General features: G+C 41.5%; 1 protein-coding gene across 1 annotated transcript in view; it reads right to left on the bottom strand.

Annotated features, from left to right (window-relative positions):
- VPS53 (VPS53 subunit of GARP complex) overlaps positions 1–20,691 on the bottom strand; it is a 154,646-nt gene that overhangs the window by 74,858 nt on the left and 59,097 nt on the right. The window contains exons 9-11 of the mRNA XM_080681611.1: positions 18,304–18,447; positions 17,698–17,840; positions 14,357–14,498 (exon numbers count right to left, since the gene is read on the bottom strand). Of these exons, the coding sequence (XP_080537737.1) occupies positions 14,357–14,498; positions 17,698–17,840; positions 18,304–18,447 (429 nt within the window). The remainder of the gene's footprint in view (positions 1–14,356; positions 14,499–17,697; positions 17,841–18,303; positions 18,448–20,691) is intronic.

Below are 20,691 nucleotides of genomic sequence, written 5' to 3'. Positions count from 1 at the left end.
TGTGGGAGTAGACGAAGCTGGCGTTGTGGTAACAAAAAAAAACAACAAAAAAAAGGTGGCCAGATTTGGGACATACGTAGGAGATAAGGTCCAGAGGACTTGTTGATAGAGTGGATGTGAGGGTGAAGGAAAGAAAGGAATCAAGGATCATTCACTTCTTGGCCTGAACAACTGCATGGCTGGTGTTACCATTAACTGAGTAACAAACCCTGGGTTTGAGTCCAGCCTCTATCACTTGGGTATGTTGCTAAACTTCTCCAAGCCTCAGTTCTTCTATAAGAAATGTGAAGGGATAGAAATACCCGCTGCACAGAGCTGTTATGAGGCCTAAACGAGATACTGTATTTAAAGCATGAGCTATGCATATAAAGTTGCTTAACATATCGCCTGGTGCAAAGGGAAACCTCAGTAAGTGTTCATTAACGTTTCACAGGGGCGGGCAACTAAATAAGGCAGAACTGTGGTTGTGTTTCTCTGGATGAAGCAACTCTCAGAAGAGGAAGAAATGGGAGCACAGGGCCAAGAAGTCTTGTAAAAATGACTCCTTTTAATCACAAGATCCTGTCCCGACTGTTTTGTCTCTCTGAGATCTCTCCAGGAAATGAAAGCGACGGGCCCATCAAATTACAAGGCACAGGACCACTGAGTTTCTCTCCTTCTTCCCTAGTCTCCATCAAAGCCCTAGAGTACCACAGGAACCACTACCCTACTGGTAAATGTGACAGTACAAAGCCCTGAGGGCGGATACAGACTCCTGCTATTTAGAGCGCCACACTAGTGCTCAGATTAATTTGCTGTGATGAAGGAACAAGCCTTTGCAGAGAGTAATCAGCGCACAACTCAGCCTTCTGTGCATAAGCCCTGTTGTCAGAGCCAACCAGACCACACTTCTCATTCTCACTTTGCAGCTGCTGTAAACCATAGAGAATTACAAGTTTGGGTTTAGATTTTAAATAACTCGAATGACATATTCCATGAGCTCTGGGGCTGCTAAATGAAACCAAAAATTTGTCAAGAAATGAATAACTTTCCAATTTTAAGAGAATTCATTTTTTTCTTCTTTTTTGTGTTTTTGTTCCCCCTTCTGAATTCATTATTATATGCTATGAGAGCTGATGTTAAGTCCACACAGGAAAGAAAAAATTCTTCACATAGTAAGTGAATTCCTACTAATTAAACCACATGGGATTCCCAACACCTCCAAAACCACAAGGGCCACAGGACAGTCAAATTGTCTAATTTACTGCTGGGAAGGCAGAACCTGGCTTTAGTCAGTCATCTATCCGTATCCGTGTCTGTCTGTACAAATCCCTTTCTGAGGCCCTGGCTGGACACTTCAAATTATCAAAGAAGGAACTCTGAAACTTAAGACTAATCTGTTGCCTTTCCCTGGAGGAGAAAGCATTCAGTTATGAGAGTTCCAGGCCGGGCAGGTAGCTCAGTTGGTTAAAGCATCACCCCTATATGCCATGGTTGTGGGTTCGATCCCCAGTCAGGGCACACACAAGAAGCAACCAATGAATGCAGAAATAAGTGCAACAACAAAGTCGATGCTTCTGTTTCTCTCTCTCTCTTTTTCCCTTTCTCTCTCTCTCTAAAATCAATAAATTAAAAAATAAAAGAAATGAAAGTTCCATAATTTCTGCATTTCTTATTTCATAAATATTTTACTCCAACCCAAATCCTAATTTGTCCTTAAAGAGATGGTCTGGAGGCTTCGGCTGTAGGGCTGTGAACACAGCACTATGCACACCTCGTTTAATATTGCTGGGACTCCCCTCTTGGTTTCACCATGTTCGTATCTCACATTGGGATAGTTATGTATAGGTTTCTTTCTCCATAAGCATCTGTGATATTCAATTTTTCATCTTTTTCCAAGGCCCTCCACAAAGAGGGACCTTGAAAAACATTTTGAATAAATTCTGATCAGATGAGAAACGCTTAATAAAATTTTCTTCAGACACCTTGGGAACATTTTCTACTTTCTGTAAACAAAGCAAAAAAAACCTTGTGTGTGTGTGTGTGCTTGTAAGAAAGTCTCAAAAATATACCCCAAACTATTAAACAGTGGACATTTCTCGAGAGAGGGATTTAGAGTAATTGAGAAGAGATAGTTCTTTTAAAATATTTTATTCTGTTTGAGCTTTAACAGCATGTATTTCTCTCTCTCTTTCTCTCTCTCTCTCTCATAGATAAATTAACTGGAGTGTGAAGATGATTTATAACTAAATCAGAGAGTATTTTCTAAAACCCTTAATATTTTAAAATTGCGATATAATTAGCATACAATTCACCATTTTAAGATGACTTACAATTTAGTGGTTTTTAGTATATTCACAAGGTTGTACCACCATCACCACTATCTAACTCCAGAACATTTTTCACCCCAGAAGAAACCCCATATCTATTAGCTGTCACTTTCTGATCTTCTCCTTCCCCCAATCCCTGGTGCAACTACTTATCTATCTTTATGGATTTGTCTATTCTGGACATTTCATATAAATGGAATCATATATGTGGCCTTTTATGTCTGGCTTCTTTCACTTAATATAGTGTTTTCAAGGTTCATCCATGTTGAACTATGTGTCAGGCTGAATAATATTCCATTGTGTGGATATGCCAGATTTTGCTTATCCATTTGTCCATTAAAAGACATCTGTGTTGTTTCTACCTTTTGGTTACTGTGAATAGTAAGTACTGCTGTAAACATTCATGTACAAGTATTCGTATGAACATGAAAATTTTAAAGTCTCTTGGGTATACACTTAAGAGTGGAAGCATGTATTATATTCTAACTAAAAAAAAAAACACACCATTTTTCAGATCGCTTTGTCTTTTCTGGCAGAGTTATTAGCCCTTTAAATTAGGCATCAGTACATGAGCACCATGCAACGCACTAAAAGAGTGACTACTTCTGAATCTTTTTTTTTAAATCTTTATTGTTTAAAGTATAACATAGGTCCTCCTTTTCCCCCCATTAACCTCTTCTAGCCTGTTCTATTTTTTCTGAATCTTAATAAACCATCACTAAAATCAAGACTCAGCAATGGGAGAGACTAAGCAGGTGGACTCAAAAGAGACAAGAAAACAGAAAGCAGTTTAAAACACAGGCTAGCTTAAACTTGAAAATGCTCCTAGCTTTTGATCCTATAATTCACTTGTACCGTAAGAGAATAATCTGAAATGTGAACAGACTTGTTCACAAAAATGTTCACTGTGGCCTTATTTATAAAAGTGAAAAGCACCTAAGGGATAATTAGGGAAATTATGGACCATCTATACAGCAAAGTATTGCATAGTGACTGAGAAAACACTTAAGATATGACATGAGGAAAAGTAGAATATAAAATTATATTTACATATCACATATAAAAATTACCTTAAAATGGGTCGGGATCTAAATGAAAGGAGCTAAAACTAAAAAACTCTTAGAATGAAGCATAAGTAAATGTTTATGACCTTGGATTCCTGGAAGAAAACATAGGCAGTAAACTCTCTGACATCAGTTTTTAGCCACTATGGAAAACAGTAAGGAGCTTCCTCAAAAAAAAATAAAAAATAGAACTACCATATGACCCAGCAATTCCACTTATGGGTATTTATCCAAAGAAAATAAAACACTATTTCAAAAAGATATATGCATCCTTATGTTCACTGCAGGATTATATACAATTAGAGGCCGGTGCACGAAATTAATGCACTGGGGGGGGGGGGGTTCCCCTCAGCGCGACCTGTGCCCTCTCGCAGTCCAGGACCCCTCGTTCCTTACTGCTCGGCTTGCTGCTCCCGCCACCACTGTTGCGCTTGCCAGCCAGGAGCCTGGTTTCTGGCTGAGCTGCGCTCCCCCTGTGGGAATGCACTGACCACCAGGGGGTGGCTCCTGCATTGAGCATCTGCCTCCTGGTGGTCAGTGCACATCATAGTGACCGGTCAATGGTTGTTTAGGCTTTTATTATATAGACAGTAAAGATATGGAAGCAACTTAAGTACTCACTGATAGATAAATGGATAAAGAAGATGTAGTACATATATACAATGAAATATTACCCAGCCATAACAAGAAAATGAAATCTTGCCACTTGTAGCAACATGGATAGACTTAGAGGGTATTATGCTATATGAAATAAGTCAGACAGAGAAGGACAAATACTGTATGATCTTCCTTACATGTGGAATCTAAGTAACAAAACAAATAAATCAAAGCAGGAACAGACGCACAGACATAAAGAACAAGCTAATGGTTGTTAGAGGAAAAGGAAGCGAGGAGGAGGGTGAAAAAGGGGAAGGAGAATAAGAGGTACAGACTTCCAGTTATAAAATCAACAAGTTATGTGGATGTAATGTATAGTATAGGGAATATAGTTAATATATACTAATAAAAGGGTAATATGCTAATTAGACCGGGAGACCTTCCGGACAAAGCCATGGTGGCGGGGCTGAGGCAGAGGTGGTTAGGGGCGATCAGGCCAGGAGGGGAGGGCAGTTGGGGGTGATCAGGCCGGCAAGGGGGGCAGCTGGGGGTGAGCAGGAGGGGTCAGTTGGAGCCGAGCAGGCCAGCGGCGGGGGGGGGGGGGGGGCAGTAGGGGACAAGCAGGCCGGCCAGAGTGGGGCAGTTGGGGGCAAGCAGGCTGGCAGGGGGGGCAGATGGGGGCAATCAGGTTGGCGGGGGGAGCAGTTGGCGGTGAGCAGGCTGGCTATGGGGGCAGTTGGGGGTGATCAGGCCGGCGGGGAAGGCGGTGGAGGCAAGAAGGCCGGCGGGGGGGCGGGGAGGCGTTGGGGGTGAACAGGCTGGCAGGCAGAGTGGTTAAGGGGCAATCAGGCAGGCAGGCAGAAGGGTTAGGGGCAATTAGGCAGGCAGGCAGAGGCAGTTAGGGGTGATCAGGCAGGCAGACAGGCAAGCAGTTAGGAGCCAGCAGTCCCAGATTGCGAGAGGGATGTCTGACTGCCAGTTTAGGCCCAAGGGGTCCCAGATTGGAGAGGGTGCAGGCTGGGCTGAGGGACACCTCCCCTCCCCCTGCACAAATTTCATGCACCAGGCCACTAGTAATATAATAATAACCTTGTATGGTATCAGGTGGCTACTAGACTTATTGTGATCACTTTATATTTTAATTAAAAAATGTTTATAACCTTGGATATGACACCAAAACTCAAATAACAGAAAAGAAAAATATGGCACTAGCTGGTTTGGCTCAGTGGGTAGAGCATCGGCCTACGGAATGAAGGGTCCCGGGTTCGATTCTGGTCAAGGGCACATGCCTGGGTTGCGGGCTTGATCCCAAGTGGGGGGTGTGCAGGAGGCAGTAAATCAATGTTTCTCTCTCATCATTGATGTTTTTAACCCTGTCTCCCTCTCCCTTCCTCTCTGAAATAAAAAACAAACAAACATATATATATATATATATATATATATATATATATAAAGAAAAATAGGTAATTTGGACTTCATCAAAATTGAAAACTTTTGTACATCAAATGACACTACCAAAACAAACAAACAAACAAAAAGAAACAACAACCCACAGAATGGAAGAAAAATATTTGCAAATCATATACCGGATACATGATAAAATACATGAATACATAAATATATCTAGAATATATTCAAAAACTCCTAAAACTCAATAATAAAAAGACAATTTAAAAATGAGCAAAAAACTTAAACAGACATTTCTCTATAAAATATATACAAATGGCCAATAAGCACATGAAAAAAAATATTCAACATCCTTAGTTATTAAGAAGATGCAAATCAAAACCACAATGAGATACTACTTTACACCATGAGGATAACTGTAATTAAAAAACAAATAAAACAGAAAACAGCACATTCTGGCGAGGATGTGGAAAAATCAAAACTCTCTACATTGGTGGGAATGCAAAATGGTGCAGCTGCTGTGGAAAACAATTTGGCAGTTCCTCAAGAGTTAAACATAGAGTTACCATGTAACCCAGCAATTTCACTCTCAGATATATTTCCAAGAGAACTGAAAACATATGTTCACACAAGAGTTAGTACACAAATCACAAATGTTCACAGCATTATAATAGCCAACAAATAGAAACAACTCAAATGTCCATTAACTGGCAAATGACTAAACAAAATGCATATCCATATAATAGAATGTTATTCAGCCATAAAAAAAGACTGAAGCACTGATATGTGCTACACAATGGATGAACCTTAAAAATACTATGCTAGCCCAAACCGGTTTGGCTCAATGGATAGAGCGTTGGTCTGCGGACTCAAGGGTCCCAGGTTCGATTCCGGTCAAGGGCATGTACCTTGGTTGCGGGCACATCCCCAGTAGGGGTTGTGCAGGAGGCAGCTGATCGATGTTTCTAACTCTCTAGCCCTTTCCCTTCCTCTCTGTAAAAAAAATCAATAAAATATATATATAAAAAAAAATACTATGCTAAGTGGAGGAAGCTAGGCACAGAGACCACAATGATGATTCCATTTACATGAAATGTCTAGAATAGACAAACCTATAAAGACGGAAAATAGATTAGTAGTTGGCTGGAGTTGGGGGGAAGGAAGAAATTGGAAGTGATTGCTTGGGGTGGGGTGTGTTCTTTTGGGACAATGAAAATGTCCTGGAATTGGATAGTTGGAATCGTGGCACAATCTTGTGAATATGCTAAAAAAAAAAAAAAAAAAAAAAAAAGGAACTGTATACTTTTAATGGTGAGATTTATATGAAATTTTGTTATATGAATTATATTCAATTTTAAAAATAAAATAAGCAGAGAAAAAAATGTATTTAAAAAGTGGAATTTCAATTGTGTAAAATGTATAGAATGAACACACCCAAATTCTCATCTGTTTGATGGGAAAAGAAGTGACATTTTGTCTGCCTTTTCATTCTTGCCTATAATTTCCAAATGTTCTCTCTTGACCATGAGGCACTTTCTTCTCAGAAACAAACAGAAGTTAATTCCCCATTAGGATGTGATTCACATGAAGAAATGTATTCCTTTAGCAGCAAATGAAGCACTTATAAATGTTTTGAAACACTGAAGGGAGCTAGCTCCCTGGATAAGGGAACGCTATTTCCTTGTTCTGGACAGAAGTCCTTGCTCTTAGGCAGAACTGCAGAGCCCCTGCCCCCTCCTCCTCTCACACATGCTCCCTAATGCAGGTGTTCGGTTGTTGGAAGTCTGAGCTGGAGGCTAAGTCACTCTGTGTGGGTTTTTATAAGTAGTGAACCTTCTGCAAATACTCTTAAGCTCAAACAGCATGGTCAAAAATTACACCTACAGCTTCTATATTTATAAGGTAATTTTTAAAACTGGGAAAATATAAATGTATATTAAAATGACCCCTATAAGCCAGAGGACAATTCTATTTAGAAAGGCAACTTATGCAATGGCCAAGAAAAGGAGAAATGCAGCTGCATTAAGTGGGGAAAAATTTAATTTCATTTAAAAATTTTTCCAAATTCAGTGTGCCAATTATAACAACTTAACCCGATCTACTCTGCTTTTATGGAGGCTGAATATAGTGTTTATCTTGAATCTAATCATCAAGTCACTAATTATCATCAAGTCCCTAATAATCATCAAGTCACTAGTTAATTCACACCGAGACATTTGCTTTTAATTTCAAGACAATTACAAACTATTTTGAATCCCTCCTCAAGGGTCAGGAGTTGAGGCAATTAGCAAAAAACAGTGGCAGCTCACTTCTTCCAGTAATAGTGACAGCACAGGACATTATAAACTTGTTAGGGCTAGAACCACAAAAACAAAACAAGCCCTGTCCTTAAGGTTTTTTCAGTCTGCATTTCTATCAGATATCAAAGTCACATCTGTCCAAAAAGAGCTAAAGATGAATCATCACACTCATCTTAGAAGGAGCTCCTCTGTGGCAGATCTTTCCAGGTGAGCTCCTTACCCCTCAAACTCATCCTCATTGTTTTACTGTCAATCAATCAAGGATGGAGCAGGGGTGGGTTTGGGAGCATCTCTGGTCAACTGGCTCCTTGGCTGACTTCTTACCTCCTCCATAACTTTCTAAGGAATTCACTAACTTTCTATGAAATTTGGCATATTAAAGGGTATCAAGATATACTCTGGTTCATTTTGTAGTTTATTCTGATACCCTGAAATAAAATGGTGGCCACAAAAGATCTTCCACACAAAAATCAACAAACAAACCAACAAAAAGCCCCACACATACTGGTAAATCCCAGGAGCAAGGCAGCATGGGGAGGAGGTAAAGAGACAAGGAATGGCAGGTCTTCAGGAGGGGTGCCCAACAGCTAGACTAGGAGTCAGGCCACTTGGAACCCCTGGCTCAGCCCAGGCGGGGCTCCTTCCAGCACTGTCTGTTGGGAGAATGGTCAGTGGTCCTGACTAATCCACCAGGGTCTCTGCTACAGGTGAAGGTGTCCTCCTACTTGGTCCATGGCAAGGTGATGGCAGGACCAAGCTCAAAGTGAACATTACCTACAGCAAGAAGCACTACCTTCACATCTTCCCACAGCAGGATGCGGTGAACTGATTCTCCAAGACCTGGCCTGCCTTGCTGAAGAGCCCATAGGAGTTCTGTTGCCTTTCTAGAAACTAGTTTTTAAGGGAAAATCCTTGTGGGCTATGAAGCAGTCACTGTCAGGCCTTGGAATACAGAATGATAACTAGAACAGAGATGATCAAGGGGAAGAGTTTGACTTAAAGAAGTTGAATGATTTGAAAAAATAAAAGAAGTTGAATGATTTGGAGAAGTCTGTAAAGAATCTACCCAACTGAGGGGTGAATAAAGAGCTCATAGTTGAGCAGGATTTTCTGGCCAAGGATTTGTAACCCAAACCTCTCTGCAAACTTGATAGGAGGGAAAACAACTGAACAACTGGAGGAGAATTGATAAATCTATTATGCCAGAAAATTTCAAAAACAGAAGACCAAAAAGGAAGAGATGAGTGAAAAAGATTCAAGTGCTCCTAGCTGCCAGACCCCACGCCACAGAGCACAGCATTTGCCAGGACACAGAAGGCTGTGGTTCAGGACCGTGGCCCTGGCAGAGTGGGTGAATGTGGAGAGAGGCCATCTCCTCCCTCAGTAGGTTAACAGTCAGCCTGCCATTTTGACATCCCTATATTGGTTTTCTACAAAAATGCATTGTCTCCACAAACTTGCATACAGCTCCTGCCAGCTTTTCATGGTCTCTGTGTGTTTACTCTGTTCCGTATCCTCACCTTGTTTAGAGGGGCTTTCTCTGCCCACGTTACTCTGGCTTTTTTGACCTTTGGAACATTTCCTAGCACAAGCGAGGCCTGAAATGTCCTGGGACCACCCCAAGCTTACAGGCTATCCTGGTCATCTGATACAACAGGGCCATTTGTTCCTCTGTAACGCTATAGCTCCCTAAATGTAAAAGCAAAATCAACAGAAAGTAAAGTCTAGTCAAAGAAGGGGAAGAATAGCTGAAAACAGGTATCTGGCTCAAATGTTTTTTAAGCATCCTTTGTTGGGACCCATTTCCCATACAGTTAGCTAAATTACCTTATGCTCTACCAACCCTGTCCAGTTGGAACCTGGGACCTCAGGGGACACTCCCAGCTGGGACCTGTGCCCAGTGCTTAAACTTCTTTGCCCCCAAACAGATCTCTGTAGGGCTGAACCCAGAGTTGCAAGAGTCTCTGCTTGAAATCAGGCCAGAAGCATGGCTTGGGTAGGGCAGAGAGGAGAGCCAACATGAGGAAATCAAGGTGGTGTTGAAGTCAACCACCTACTTCGCAGGAGACAGACAGGTTTCTTTCAATGTCATTGCTGTTACCCATTTCCTTCTGTGACTTGCATTGTCTTTAAGGGCATTTTCATTTGTTTTGTGGCCTATTTTTTTCCATGATACTACAATTGCCTGGGGCGGGGCAGGCTATAAGGAGTCAATGGAAGAAAAAAGGGGACATATGTAATACTTTCAACAATGAAGATTTTAAAAATAAATAAATTAAATAAATAAATAGATACCATTTTGAATGTGAGTTGACAATCAGAGAAGTGTGTATATACTAGCATGTGTATATTACATACATATTTCTATTTTTAAGTACAGAAAGAGTGCTTTGTGGTTCAGCTGTATCTTATTTTAATAAAGTCATAAGTGGCACTGAATAGGTAGAATCTTATGGTCTTGCCTTAAAACTGAGAGCTGCTGCCTCTACTCTTTAAGCCCAGTGCCTTGAGGGACTAACTCCTGATGTGCCTACTCTGAGGCAGGTCTTAGGGGTTAGGAGGGGGGGGGACAGACAGGATCCCATTGAAGTCCTATAATTTTAGGACTAGAATGGTAGGGACTACAGAAGATAGTAGAGGGGTAAACAAGTGAATGGGACTCTAGGCCCAATCTCTGCTCTTACTCTCCTTCTTCAATTACAGTAGCTCAGTTTTTCTGTATTTACATATAAGCTATGTGGCCTCAGGTAAGTTTCAAATGAGTATAGCACCTACCTCCTATAGTTGATGAAATAAAGTGAGTGACTTTAGGAAAATACACCTAGAACAGTGTGAGACACAGTGGGTGTTCAAAATAAGTTAGCTATTATTCTGTGTGGATTCCACATTAGAGTCTGTTAGAGAAAAAAGTTTGGAAGTCTGTTTTGGACCATTTCCCTCATTTAAAAAAACTGAAAAATAACATACTTTTGTTAAAGTATGTAAATGCAAAAAAGATGTTTTAAAAAATATGTAAATGCATTTATATAAGAAAAATTCAAGCAAAATACCAGAGTAGAACAAAAAAAAAATTCTTTGCTTCTCCACCTACTCTCACTCCAACTTCCTTCCCCAGAGACATCCACTGTTATCATTTCCAGACCTTTTTCTTACACCCTTACATACATAAACATGTTTTGTTTTTTACATAAGTGGAATTATACCATATGTATTGGCCTGCAAGCTTACATTTTTCACTTAGCCATATCTGAGAAGTGTCTTTTTTTCCTGTGATAGCACATCTAGATCTACCTCCCATTCTACCACTTTTTAACTGCTGTGTGCTACTGCACAGGATGGATAGGGCAGAGAGGAGAGCCATTCTTTATTTAACCATTCTTTAAGAATGGACATTACAAAAATCTCCTTTTTTTTTTTTTGCTTTTAAAGCTGCAATTCACCTCTTTCTTGGTATGGATTTTTCTTTGTAGACTTCACAGCTAGATGTGATATTGTTGCCTCATAGTGCATGCACATTGAATTTTTTTTTTTTTTTTTAGAGGAAGGGAGAGGGAGAGAGAGAGAAATATCAGTGATGAAAGAGAATCATTGATCGGCTGCCTCCTGCACACCCCACACTGGGGATTGAGACCACAACCCGGGCATATGCCCTGACTGGGACTCGAACCATTATCTCCTGGTTCACAGGTCAACGCTCAACCACTGACCCACACCGGCTGGGCATGCACATTTAAATTTTTTGATACATAATGAAAATTTGCTCTCCAAAAAGACGGTATCAATTTGTATACTAGTACTAAAATCCTGTCTTGTTATTCTTATAATATTTTTTGCCAACTTGATGTATGGCAATTAGTATCTTCTTGTATTTTTTTCACATATTTATTAGCCAACTATTATTTCTTCAATGAATTTCCTGCTTACTCTGTACTCATTTTTCTTGAGTTATCTTTTTCATATCGACTTGTAAGAATTCTTTATGTATGCTGGATATTAATCATTTGTCTTATATAGCTTAAACTGTTTTTTTCCTAGTTTGTGGTATGTCCCTTAATTATGTTTGTGGTCTCTTTTTCCACACAGAATTTCTCTCTTTTTATGTTGTCAAATGTTTCAGTTCTTTTCTTTATGGCTTCTGGGTTTTATGTCTTGTTTAGTCCCCCTAGCACTCTGTTATTAAAGGAGAGACTATTCTTTTCAGTTAACTGAGAAGGCAGTACACTGAGTTACAGCAGAGTCAAAACTGGACCACACGTCTCTCTTGGTTGCTGATCCAAGGATTTTCCTACCCAATCACATCGCTTCTCTCTTGTCACCAGCAGTGTTTTGTTTTTTTAATCCAGTTTTAAAGGAAACTCAAGAGCTATAACTCTCAACTTTGATTTCTTCCTCCCTCCCTCCTCATTCCTGTCTGCCTGCACAGGGTCTGTGTGCTCTTTGCATGACTAGAAGCAGAGAGGAGTCAGCCATGATTCCTGCACTCAGGGAGCTCAAGCCTGTGTGTATGTAATGTTGTAAACAGAAACTACCATAAAACATAATAATTTTGTTTCCCCATGGATGGGAAATCTGAAGAAAGTATATTATGTGTTAGCAGGGAACCTGGGTTTCTAAAAAAGAGGTTTTCAGAGAGACACTTTGGGCCTGGTCTTTGCTTACATGGAGAGTAAGTGATTGAACCACCACAGTCCAGCTTTCCAGGGGAGGACAGTCCTCCAACCCATGTCCTTTGTGTTTCACCTTTTGGAATCTCTCTAACATGCAAGTCTATACATGTGGCTTTGACGTTTATAGAGACACCTTGACCTGGTTTGCTCACCAGAGAAATTAAGAAGCCAAACCCTGTAGTAAAAACATATCCTAATTATAATAAAATTCAATAGTTAATAAAGTAATAAGGTATTTGTGACTAATTAAGTGAGGTCTCTGTGACTCACAAAATTGTGAGTCTGTAAAATGGGGCCCATCCTATCCTATCTAATAAAAGAGAAACATGCAAATTGACCGTACCTCCGCTACACCCACAAGCCACACCCACCAGCCAATCAGGAGTGAGTATGCAAATTAACCCCAAAATATGGTGGCGGCCACAGAGCTGGAGCAAGCAGGAGGCTTGGGTTGCCCCCAGCAATGGAGAAAGCCAAGCTTCCCACCCACCCTGGTCGGCTCTGGCCTCCGCTCAAGGCTACAAAGTTTTAATTATAGAAGATAAATAAATCCCAGATACCAGGGCCTCAGCTTGGGTCGCCGGGGGGTGTGGTCAGCCTGCAAACCACCATAGGCCCCTCGCCTAGGCCGCCCCATGCCCAAAGGGAACCCCCACACTGATCCGGGACACCCTTCAGGGCAAACCAGCCGGCCCCCTCCTGTGCACCAGGCCCCTATCATATCTAATAAAAGAGTAATATGCAAATTGACCATCACTCCAACACACAAGATGGCTGCCCCCATGTGGACACAAGATGGCCACCACAAGATGGCCAGCAGGGGAGGGCAGTTGGGAGGGACCAGGCCTGCAAGGGAGGGCAGTTGTGGGCGATCAGGCCAGCAGGGGAGAGGAGTTGGGAAGGGAGGGCAGTTGGGAAGGGAGGGCAGTTGGGGGTGATCAAGCCTGCAGGGGATGGCAGTTAGGGGTGACCAGGCCAGCAGAGGAGGGAAGTTGGGGGTGACCCAGGCCTGCAGGGGAGAGCAGTTGTGGGGGACCAGGCCTGCAGGGGAGGGCAGTTGGGGGGGGGACCACGCCTGCAGGGGAGGGCAGTTAGGGGTGACCAGGCCTGCAGGGGAGGGCAGTTAGGGGTAATCAGGCTGGCAGGGGAGCAGTTAGGCATCAATCAGGCTGGCAGGGGAGTGGTTAGGGGTGATCAGGCTGGCAGGCAGAAGCGGTTAGGGGCAATCAGGAAGGCAGGCAGGCAAGCAGCTGGGAGCCAGCAGTCCTGGATTGTGAGAGGGATGCCCGATTGCCAGTTTAGGCCCGATCCCACCGAGATCAGGCCTAAACGGGCAGTCGGGCATCTCTTGAGGGGTCCCAGATTGGAGAGGGTGCAGGCTGGGCTGAGGGACACCCCCCCCCCAGTGCACGAATTCCGTGCACCAGGCCTCTAGTGCTTAGATAAAATGATAGGCCATTCTAAAAACATGGACTACTCCCCAGTTTGATTTTCAGTCAGGGCATATGCCCAGTTGCAGGCTGGATCCCTGTGGGGGCATGCAGGAGGCAGCCAATGGATGTGTCTCTCTCATTGATGTTTTTCTCTGTCTATCCTTTCCCTTCTCCTCTCTCTCAACCCAATAAAACATATATTTTTTTAAGGCAGATTCCATAAAAGAAAAGATAGATATATTTTACAACTGTCAAATCTCAGAGGAAGGCAGGGGTAGGTGGGTGGGTGGGAAGAGATCAACCAAAGAACTTGTATGCATATATGCATAACCCATGGACACAGACAATAGGGTGGTGGAGGCCTGGGGTGGGGAGCAGGGGTGGGCCAAAGGGGTCAATGGGGGGAAAAGGGGGACATATGTAATACTTTCAACAAAGATTTTTAAAAAATAAAATAAAATAAAAACATGGACAGCTGCATAAGAGACAAACGAATCACCATACCATGAAAGACTAGAATAAAGCCCAGCTACCCAACCCATGGGTTTCATGCTCCAACCTCCCCGAGGGAGTTCTTACCAGGGCACCATCTGTCAGAGTGCAGCCAGAGAAGCGTTTTGCAAGAAATCCCTCAAAGTTAGTTGTTCTCTGAATAGCAAAAAGAAGCAATTTCACTTCAATTTCCTTAGCTCTGGTCCGCATAATCTTGGCAAGTTCTGTCCTTCAAAATAGAGAGATAAGAATATTGTCAAACAAATGGATCGTTCAAGATAAGACCAAGTAAATGTTTTTTTTTTTTCAATGTTTTTTAATTTTTTAAAAACTTATTTATTTGGGAGAGAGAAAAAGAAAGAGGGAGGGAAGGAGGGAGGGAAGGAAGGGGGGGGGAGAGAGAGAGAGAGAGAGAGAGAGAGAGAGAGAGAGAGAGAGAGAGAAACATTGATTTGTTTTTCCCCTTATTTATACATTCATTGGTTGCTTTCTGTATGTGCCCTGACTGGGGATAGAACACATAACCTTGGAGTATGGGGACAATCCCCTAACCAACTGAGCTATCCATCCAGGGCACAAAGTAAATGGTTTTAGCTTATATATATATTTGTTAAAGTATGTGGTCATTTCAAATCCTGAGATCTGTTACCAACTCATTTTGATTCCTGGGAAATAGAAATACATATCTATCTTTCTACATAAAAGGTTAATATGCAGCCCTAGCTGGTTTGGCTCAGTGGATAGAGCGTCGGCCTGCGGACTGAAGGGTCCCAGGTTCAGTTTCGGTCGGGGGCATGTACCTTGGTTGCGGGCGCATCCCCGGTGGGGGGCGTGTGGGAGACAGCTGATCGATGTTTCATTGATGTTTCTAGCTCTCTATCCCTCTCCCTCCCTTCCTCTCTGTAAAAAAATCAATAAAATATATTTAAAAAAAAAAAAGGCTAATATGCAAAGTGTCCCCTGGGGAGTTCAACCAGGAGACAAGGAGTCCATCACTTGCTATGACGTGTGCTGACCAACAGGGGGCGGCGTGGAACAAAGGAAGGCTCCAGCCAGCAGCAGGGGAAGGGAGGCCCCGGCCGGGAGCGGGAAGGCCCCAATCGGCCCTGATCGCTGGCCAGGCATAGGGACCCTACCCGTGCATGAATTTTGTGCCTCCAGTTCTAAATAAGAATTTTAAGGTGAAATTATCCACCAGTCAAAAAAAAAAAAAAAAAATCAAGTATTATGAACACCAATTTGTTTAAATTGTTATTACTATTTTTAAATATTTAAACCTTTCAATACTTTGTTAATTATATATATGAAACAGTATTTTATAAAAATGCATATTTTCTATGTAATTTCACAAGTCATTAATTACTGAATTACAAAGCCCTCCATCTTCCAAAGAAATAACCTTCTCCTCAAACAGAGAGCAAGAACCCTGGAAACACAGGTGAGAGACCAGACCTTCCATGTGAAAAGTGACACGTATATGTTTAGGCTGCTCCTGCCTGTCTATGTGCCTCTCAAGTGCTCTGTTTCAGAATGTAAGTTGTCTGGGAGCAGTGACATAAGAGTTCTGAACTGAGCTATGATCATCATCCCCGACAAATAAATGATAAAAATCAAACAAGGTTTATCTGAGAATATATATCAGTAGGATTTTGAAACAGTGAAAGCTTAGTAGAAACACTGCCAGTAGCTGACACAATAGCAGGTTTGGTGTAGTATATACTTCAAGTCTCCTGCAGACTTCATTTTTCAGAATTAGCTTGCAAGTCACTGAACTGTAGGCTAAAGAGAATTACTTACCAGTTTCTCAAGGAATTCATCTTTCTTTTGCTAATCAGGACTTAGGAAGTGACAACCACAACTGACCTTGAATCAATACTAAAAAGTTATTGAAATCTATTATAGCAAACTAGTAGCCCATCATGTGATATTGTGTGCAATAGGCCACTGGCCACTTCCGCGGGAGCCGGCGGGAACCACAGCGTGCCACCGGGAGCTGTGCGGCTTCCCGGGAAGTGGGCCGGCCCCCTTGTCCCCCAGAGGCCCTCTGCAGCTGGGGTGTTGCCATGGCGACGAAGCAAGCGTCCCGCCCCGGCCGCTCCACGCCCCAGAGGCCCTCCGTCACTGCAGTGACAAAGCAAGCATTCTGCTAGGCCGCTCACGCTGCCCGCTCTCAGCGGCAGTCCCCCAGGACTGGGGGACTCCGGCAAGGCTGAGGGGACTGGGCGCTGCCATCTTGTGGCTATGGACGCCTCCATCTTTGTGACAGAGTGATGGTTAATTTGCATATTACCCTTTTATTAGATAGGATGTGTTTCTTAAAACAACAGCCACAAAGAATGTACAACACAGAGTAAACCCTAATGTAAACTATGGCGTCTGTGTCAGTGTAAGTTCATTGCTTGCAACAAGTGCACCACTCTGGTGGGGGAATGTTGATAATGAGGGAGGCAATATATGTATGGGGCAAGGGTATATGGGAAATCTCTGTATCTTCCTGTCACTATTGCTGTGAATCTAAAATTGTTATAAAAAAGAAACTCTATTAAAAAACCCAAACCACAAAATCAACAGCCAGTTTTCCTTAAAACATATTCCACACCAAAATGTGCTTAAAGCTTGCAATTTGATTATAGTCTCTGTGATTTTAAGACAAGTGACTATAATGAATTACTCTAAGGTGGCTGAGTTATGGTTAGATATGAAATTTTTTTATTAACCCGGAGTTAATGTAATTTTGAACTATTAAAAAGAAATATATAACTAATAAAATCCAGTTACCACCACTGCTATGGTATAGTTGCAAGTAAAAAATAAAATATTTTGACTCTAGCTTTAGCTTTGTCATAGATATACTGATAAAACCTTCTTGGATATAAAGGACTATGTGGCCTTGGGTTACACTCATGGACACCGAAGACAGGTCTTTAAAATGCTTAGAACACTCAGATGCCAATATTATTAACTACCCAACAATTATAAGTACTGTAGAGTGGGAAATTTGTTCAACAAATATTTCCTGATGGTTTACTATGTCACTGAAGTGGGTACTAACCCTGTCCTTATGGAACTAGCTATCTATCAAGTTAGAAAAGCAAATTAATAATGGGTATATACAACTGCAAACTGATATATGTGATACAGACAAAGAGGAAATGTGGGGCAATGAGTCACTCACTACAGGTAAATTGGGTTGATGAATCTTGAGTTGGTGAAGCCAAGAAGACCGGCTGTTCAGGCAAGGGCTAGGGCCAAAGGAAAGTCCTGGAGCAAAGACGGAAGCAGAGAGTGGGGTGATAATTGGATATGAGGGTGCCATCAATCATTTGGTGGGATCAGGAAGTGATTCCAATCCACAAGACAACATGGGTCCGCTAAAGACAGGAAGACTGATTTCAATTAACACCCAAACCAGCAGAGTTGAAATCTACCTTGTGACGTGGCAAAATTCTACTGCAATCCTCTCGGTCATGTACCACTCACGTGGAAACATTCGGCCGAATTTCTCCTCATAGTCCACAAGCTGGCGTTTTATCCAGGCATAGCGTCTGTCGATTTTGTCCAGCCAGGCAACCTTAGAAAATTAGGGAACAAAGTCCACCCCAGTATTAGAAGTAATATTGACAGTTTAAGGAAAGCAAAAACACGGAACCAAGAAAAACACAGCCAAACTCTCTACTTTTCATGGTTTCAAAGAATCTAGGCTACATTTTTATTTGATCCAGAGATTTTTACCCTGAGGTCCATGAATAGGCTTCAGAGGTCTATAAATTTTCTGAAACTGTATGCAGAGTTTTAGGCATAAGTGCCTTTTGCTGGAGAGATCTGTAGCATTCATTAATTTCTCCAAAGGGTCAGTGACCCCAAAACGGTTAAGAAACACTGAACTATACAGTTAGCCCCTAGCATTCACGGTTCAACAATCAACTCTTTAAGACAGCAATAATAATAATAAAGTATAAATGAGGAGGCTTGAGAGCATTCAATTTTCAATACAATTCAAATGTCACATCTAACCTCATTTGGTCAATACTTACATCTTGGTTTTCTTGAAAAAGGACTAGATACTCTGACAGATGCTGTTTAATAAACTTTTTAATGATTTCCTGTTTGATTCGGGGGTCCAAAATATTAGCAATCAGACATGCATCTCGTAGGACATTGCTGGGTCCTCCCGGCCTCTGTTAAAACAAACATACACCAGTTCAGAAGCCAGACACAACCTTTGACTCTCCTGGCCTCTGACAGCTGCTACTTCCCGCTCCTCTCTTGAAGTTATTACTGCTCCCACTCCCCTGACACTCATTCCTTTGCTGTGGATGGATAATTTAGCTACTTGTTCCTCGATGAATGAATCATTAAGCTAGAGTGCAGTAGCCAATATAAAAGCTACTCTGTCAATCAGCAGTGAGACATTTTGAAAATCATGGCCTGTAATAACCACAGGAAATTTTGCTTTCCCAACACCAAAACTGAAATCGCCTTGTGGAAGAGCCCAGAAGGCAGAATGACCCCAGTCTCACTCCACCTGTGCCACTTTCCCTGATTCCAACCTCAGAATCCTATTCTTTTTTTGACTGTGTCTCAGAACTATGATACACTTGCAACAAAATTATTATTGTAATGTAAGTAATTTTATTAGCTTTCAAAAATTACATTTAATTACTGGTTTTTTTTTAAGGAGGTAGGAAGGGAATGTCATGAAGTAATCTTTCATTAGAGAGCAGTAGTTTGGTTATTCTGGAAAAAAAAAAAAAAGAATGACATATTTTCTCTTATTCTTTCACAAAAAGGATCTTCAAGAGTTAAATGGCCTCCAGAAAAATGTTTCCTTGCTTCAGCTATGACATGGAGAGAGATAAGATTTCTATTCTTAAGGTGCTATTTTTGTGCCAAACAATACGCTGGCATTTAAAACCTAAGAGCAAGTTCCATCAGATTTGTTTTACAGATACTCAACCACTCAGACATGTAACTAAGGTAAAATACTATACTAACAGCCCTTTGACCTAAAAAGAACAGTAGGAGGACATCGAGGGGCTGTATCTATACATCACAATGGGAAGACCTTTGTCATTTGGGAAGGCCTTTGTCATTACTGCCGAAGGCAATTCAATCTTGATGAACCTTTCTTTATGGTACTCACTGCATGAACTTGGCTGGCTGAGTGGACCACAGTAAAAAGAACACCTGGAATCTACTCTTGGCTTGGCTAAGTAGCCACGTAGCTTTGGCACAGTTATTGAACCTCATCGAAAAATAATGGACTTTAACTAGGTGAATGAGTAAGGTTCTTCCAAATCTTTGTGTTTTGTTTTATTTTTGTCAGTTCTGTCCAATTTACCCACCTGCACTGAAATTTATGTTTCCTAAGTGTTACCTAAGCTGCCTCAGAGCTCAGTTGTTAAAATGCTGACTAGCCCCACATTGAGTGGCTGATATATCATTTTCTGCTCAACTCCTGCTTGTGGGTAAAAGTGTTTGATCTAATAGAGAAGTCACGGAAGCCAAACCCTGAGCTCATGGGTTCAGATTTTTTCATTTCACAAGGACTTCATAGGTTACTTTGGATAATTAAAAAAATATATATCGTGAGTTCCATTTGTGAAATAGAAGTAACAGCACAAGGTCTTTAAGAAAAGTCAACAACCATTAAAAAGGACAAAAGAAAACTTAAAAAAAAAAACCCACTGTTACCCAGTCAGAGAAAAGTGAAGCAAGTAATTAAAGAAAACCATTTTAACTTCATCTGCCTGGTGGGATCTGGGATAAAGAGATACCGTAGGTCACAGTTACTTTCTTCTAAGTAATCAAGCTGGGCTTCATCCACAACTTTCAGAAACTTCCTGAAACGGAAGAACAGCAGATCCGACACTAACAAAAGTCTAGTGCTGATCATCTGTGAATACCTTACAATCTCTATTCACAGAATGGCTTTCCAACATCCCCTCCCCCGAGTTACATCAAATGAATAAGGATACACAGTCCTCAAAGGAACAAGCTTTACAAATAAAATGTGTGATTACCAAAAGACAGGCACAATATGGACAGACATTAAAATCAGGAGCAGGTTAAATAGTAATCTACAAAGCGGGGGCAGCTACCCCCACCTACTTCTTAAGTTTCTTTCATGGAGCACACAAAAAGATGATTAAGATATTTCCAGTTATTGAATTATAACACAGATTCCGAAAATGTTCCTGGGCTCAGTAAATAAAAATATATCCACCATCTCCGCCCATCAAGGGCAGTGAGGAATGCTGCCTGCCCGGTGTACTTTGGCTCATATCTGCATTGAACAATCCTTTCTCTTGAAATAGCTCAAATAATAGAGGAATAAAAGCTTCTGAATGCTCTTCCCTCCCTGACACATGCAAAGCATTAAGATTATGTCTGCTACAGTTTAAAGGTAGAGCTAAAGGCAG

The sequence above is a fragment of the Plecotus auritus genome, assembly GCF_963455305.1.
Source record: "Plecotus auritus genome assembly, chromosome: 7".
Taxonomy (NCBI): domain Eukaryota; kingdom Metazoa; phylum Chordata; class Mammalia; order Chiroptera; family Vespertilionidae; genus Plecotus; species Plecotus auritus.
This window is presented reverse-complemented; position numbering and strand designations above follow the sequence as displayed.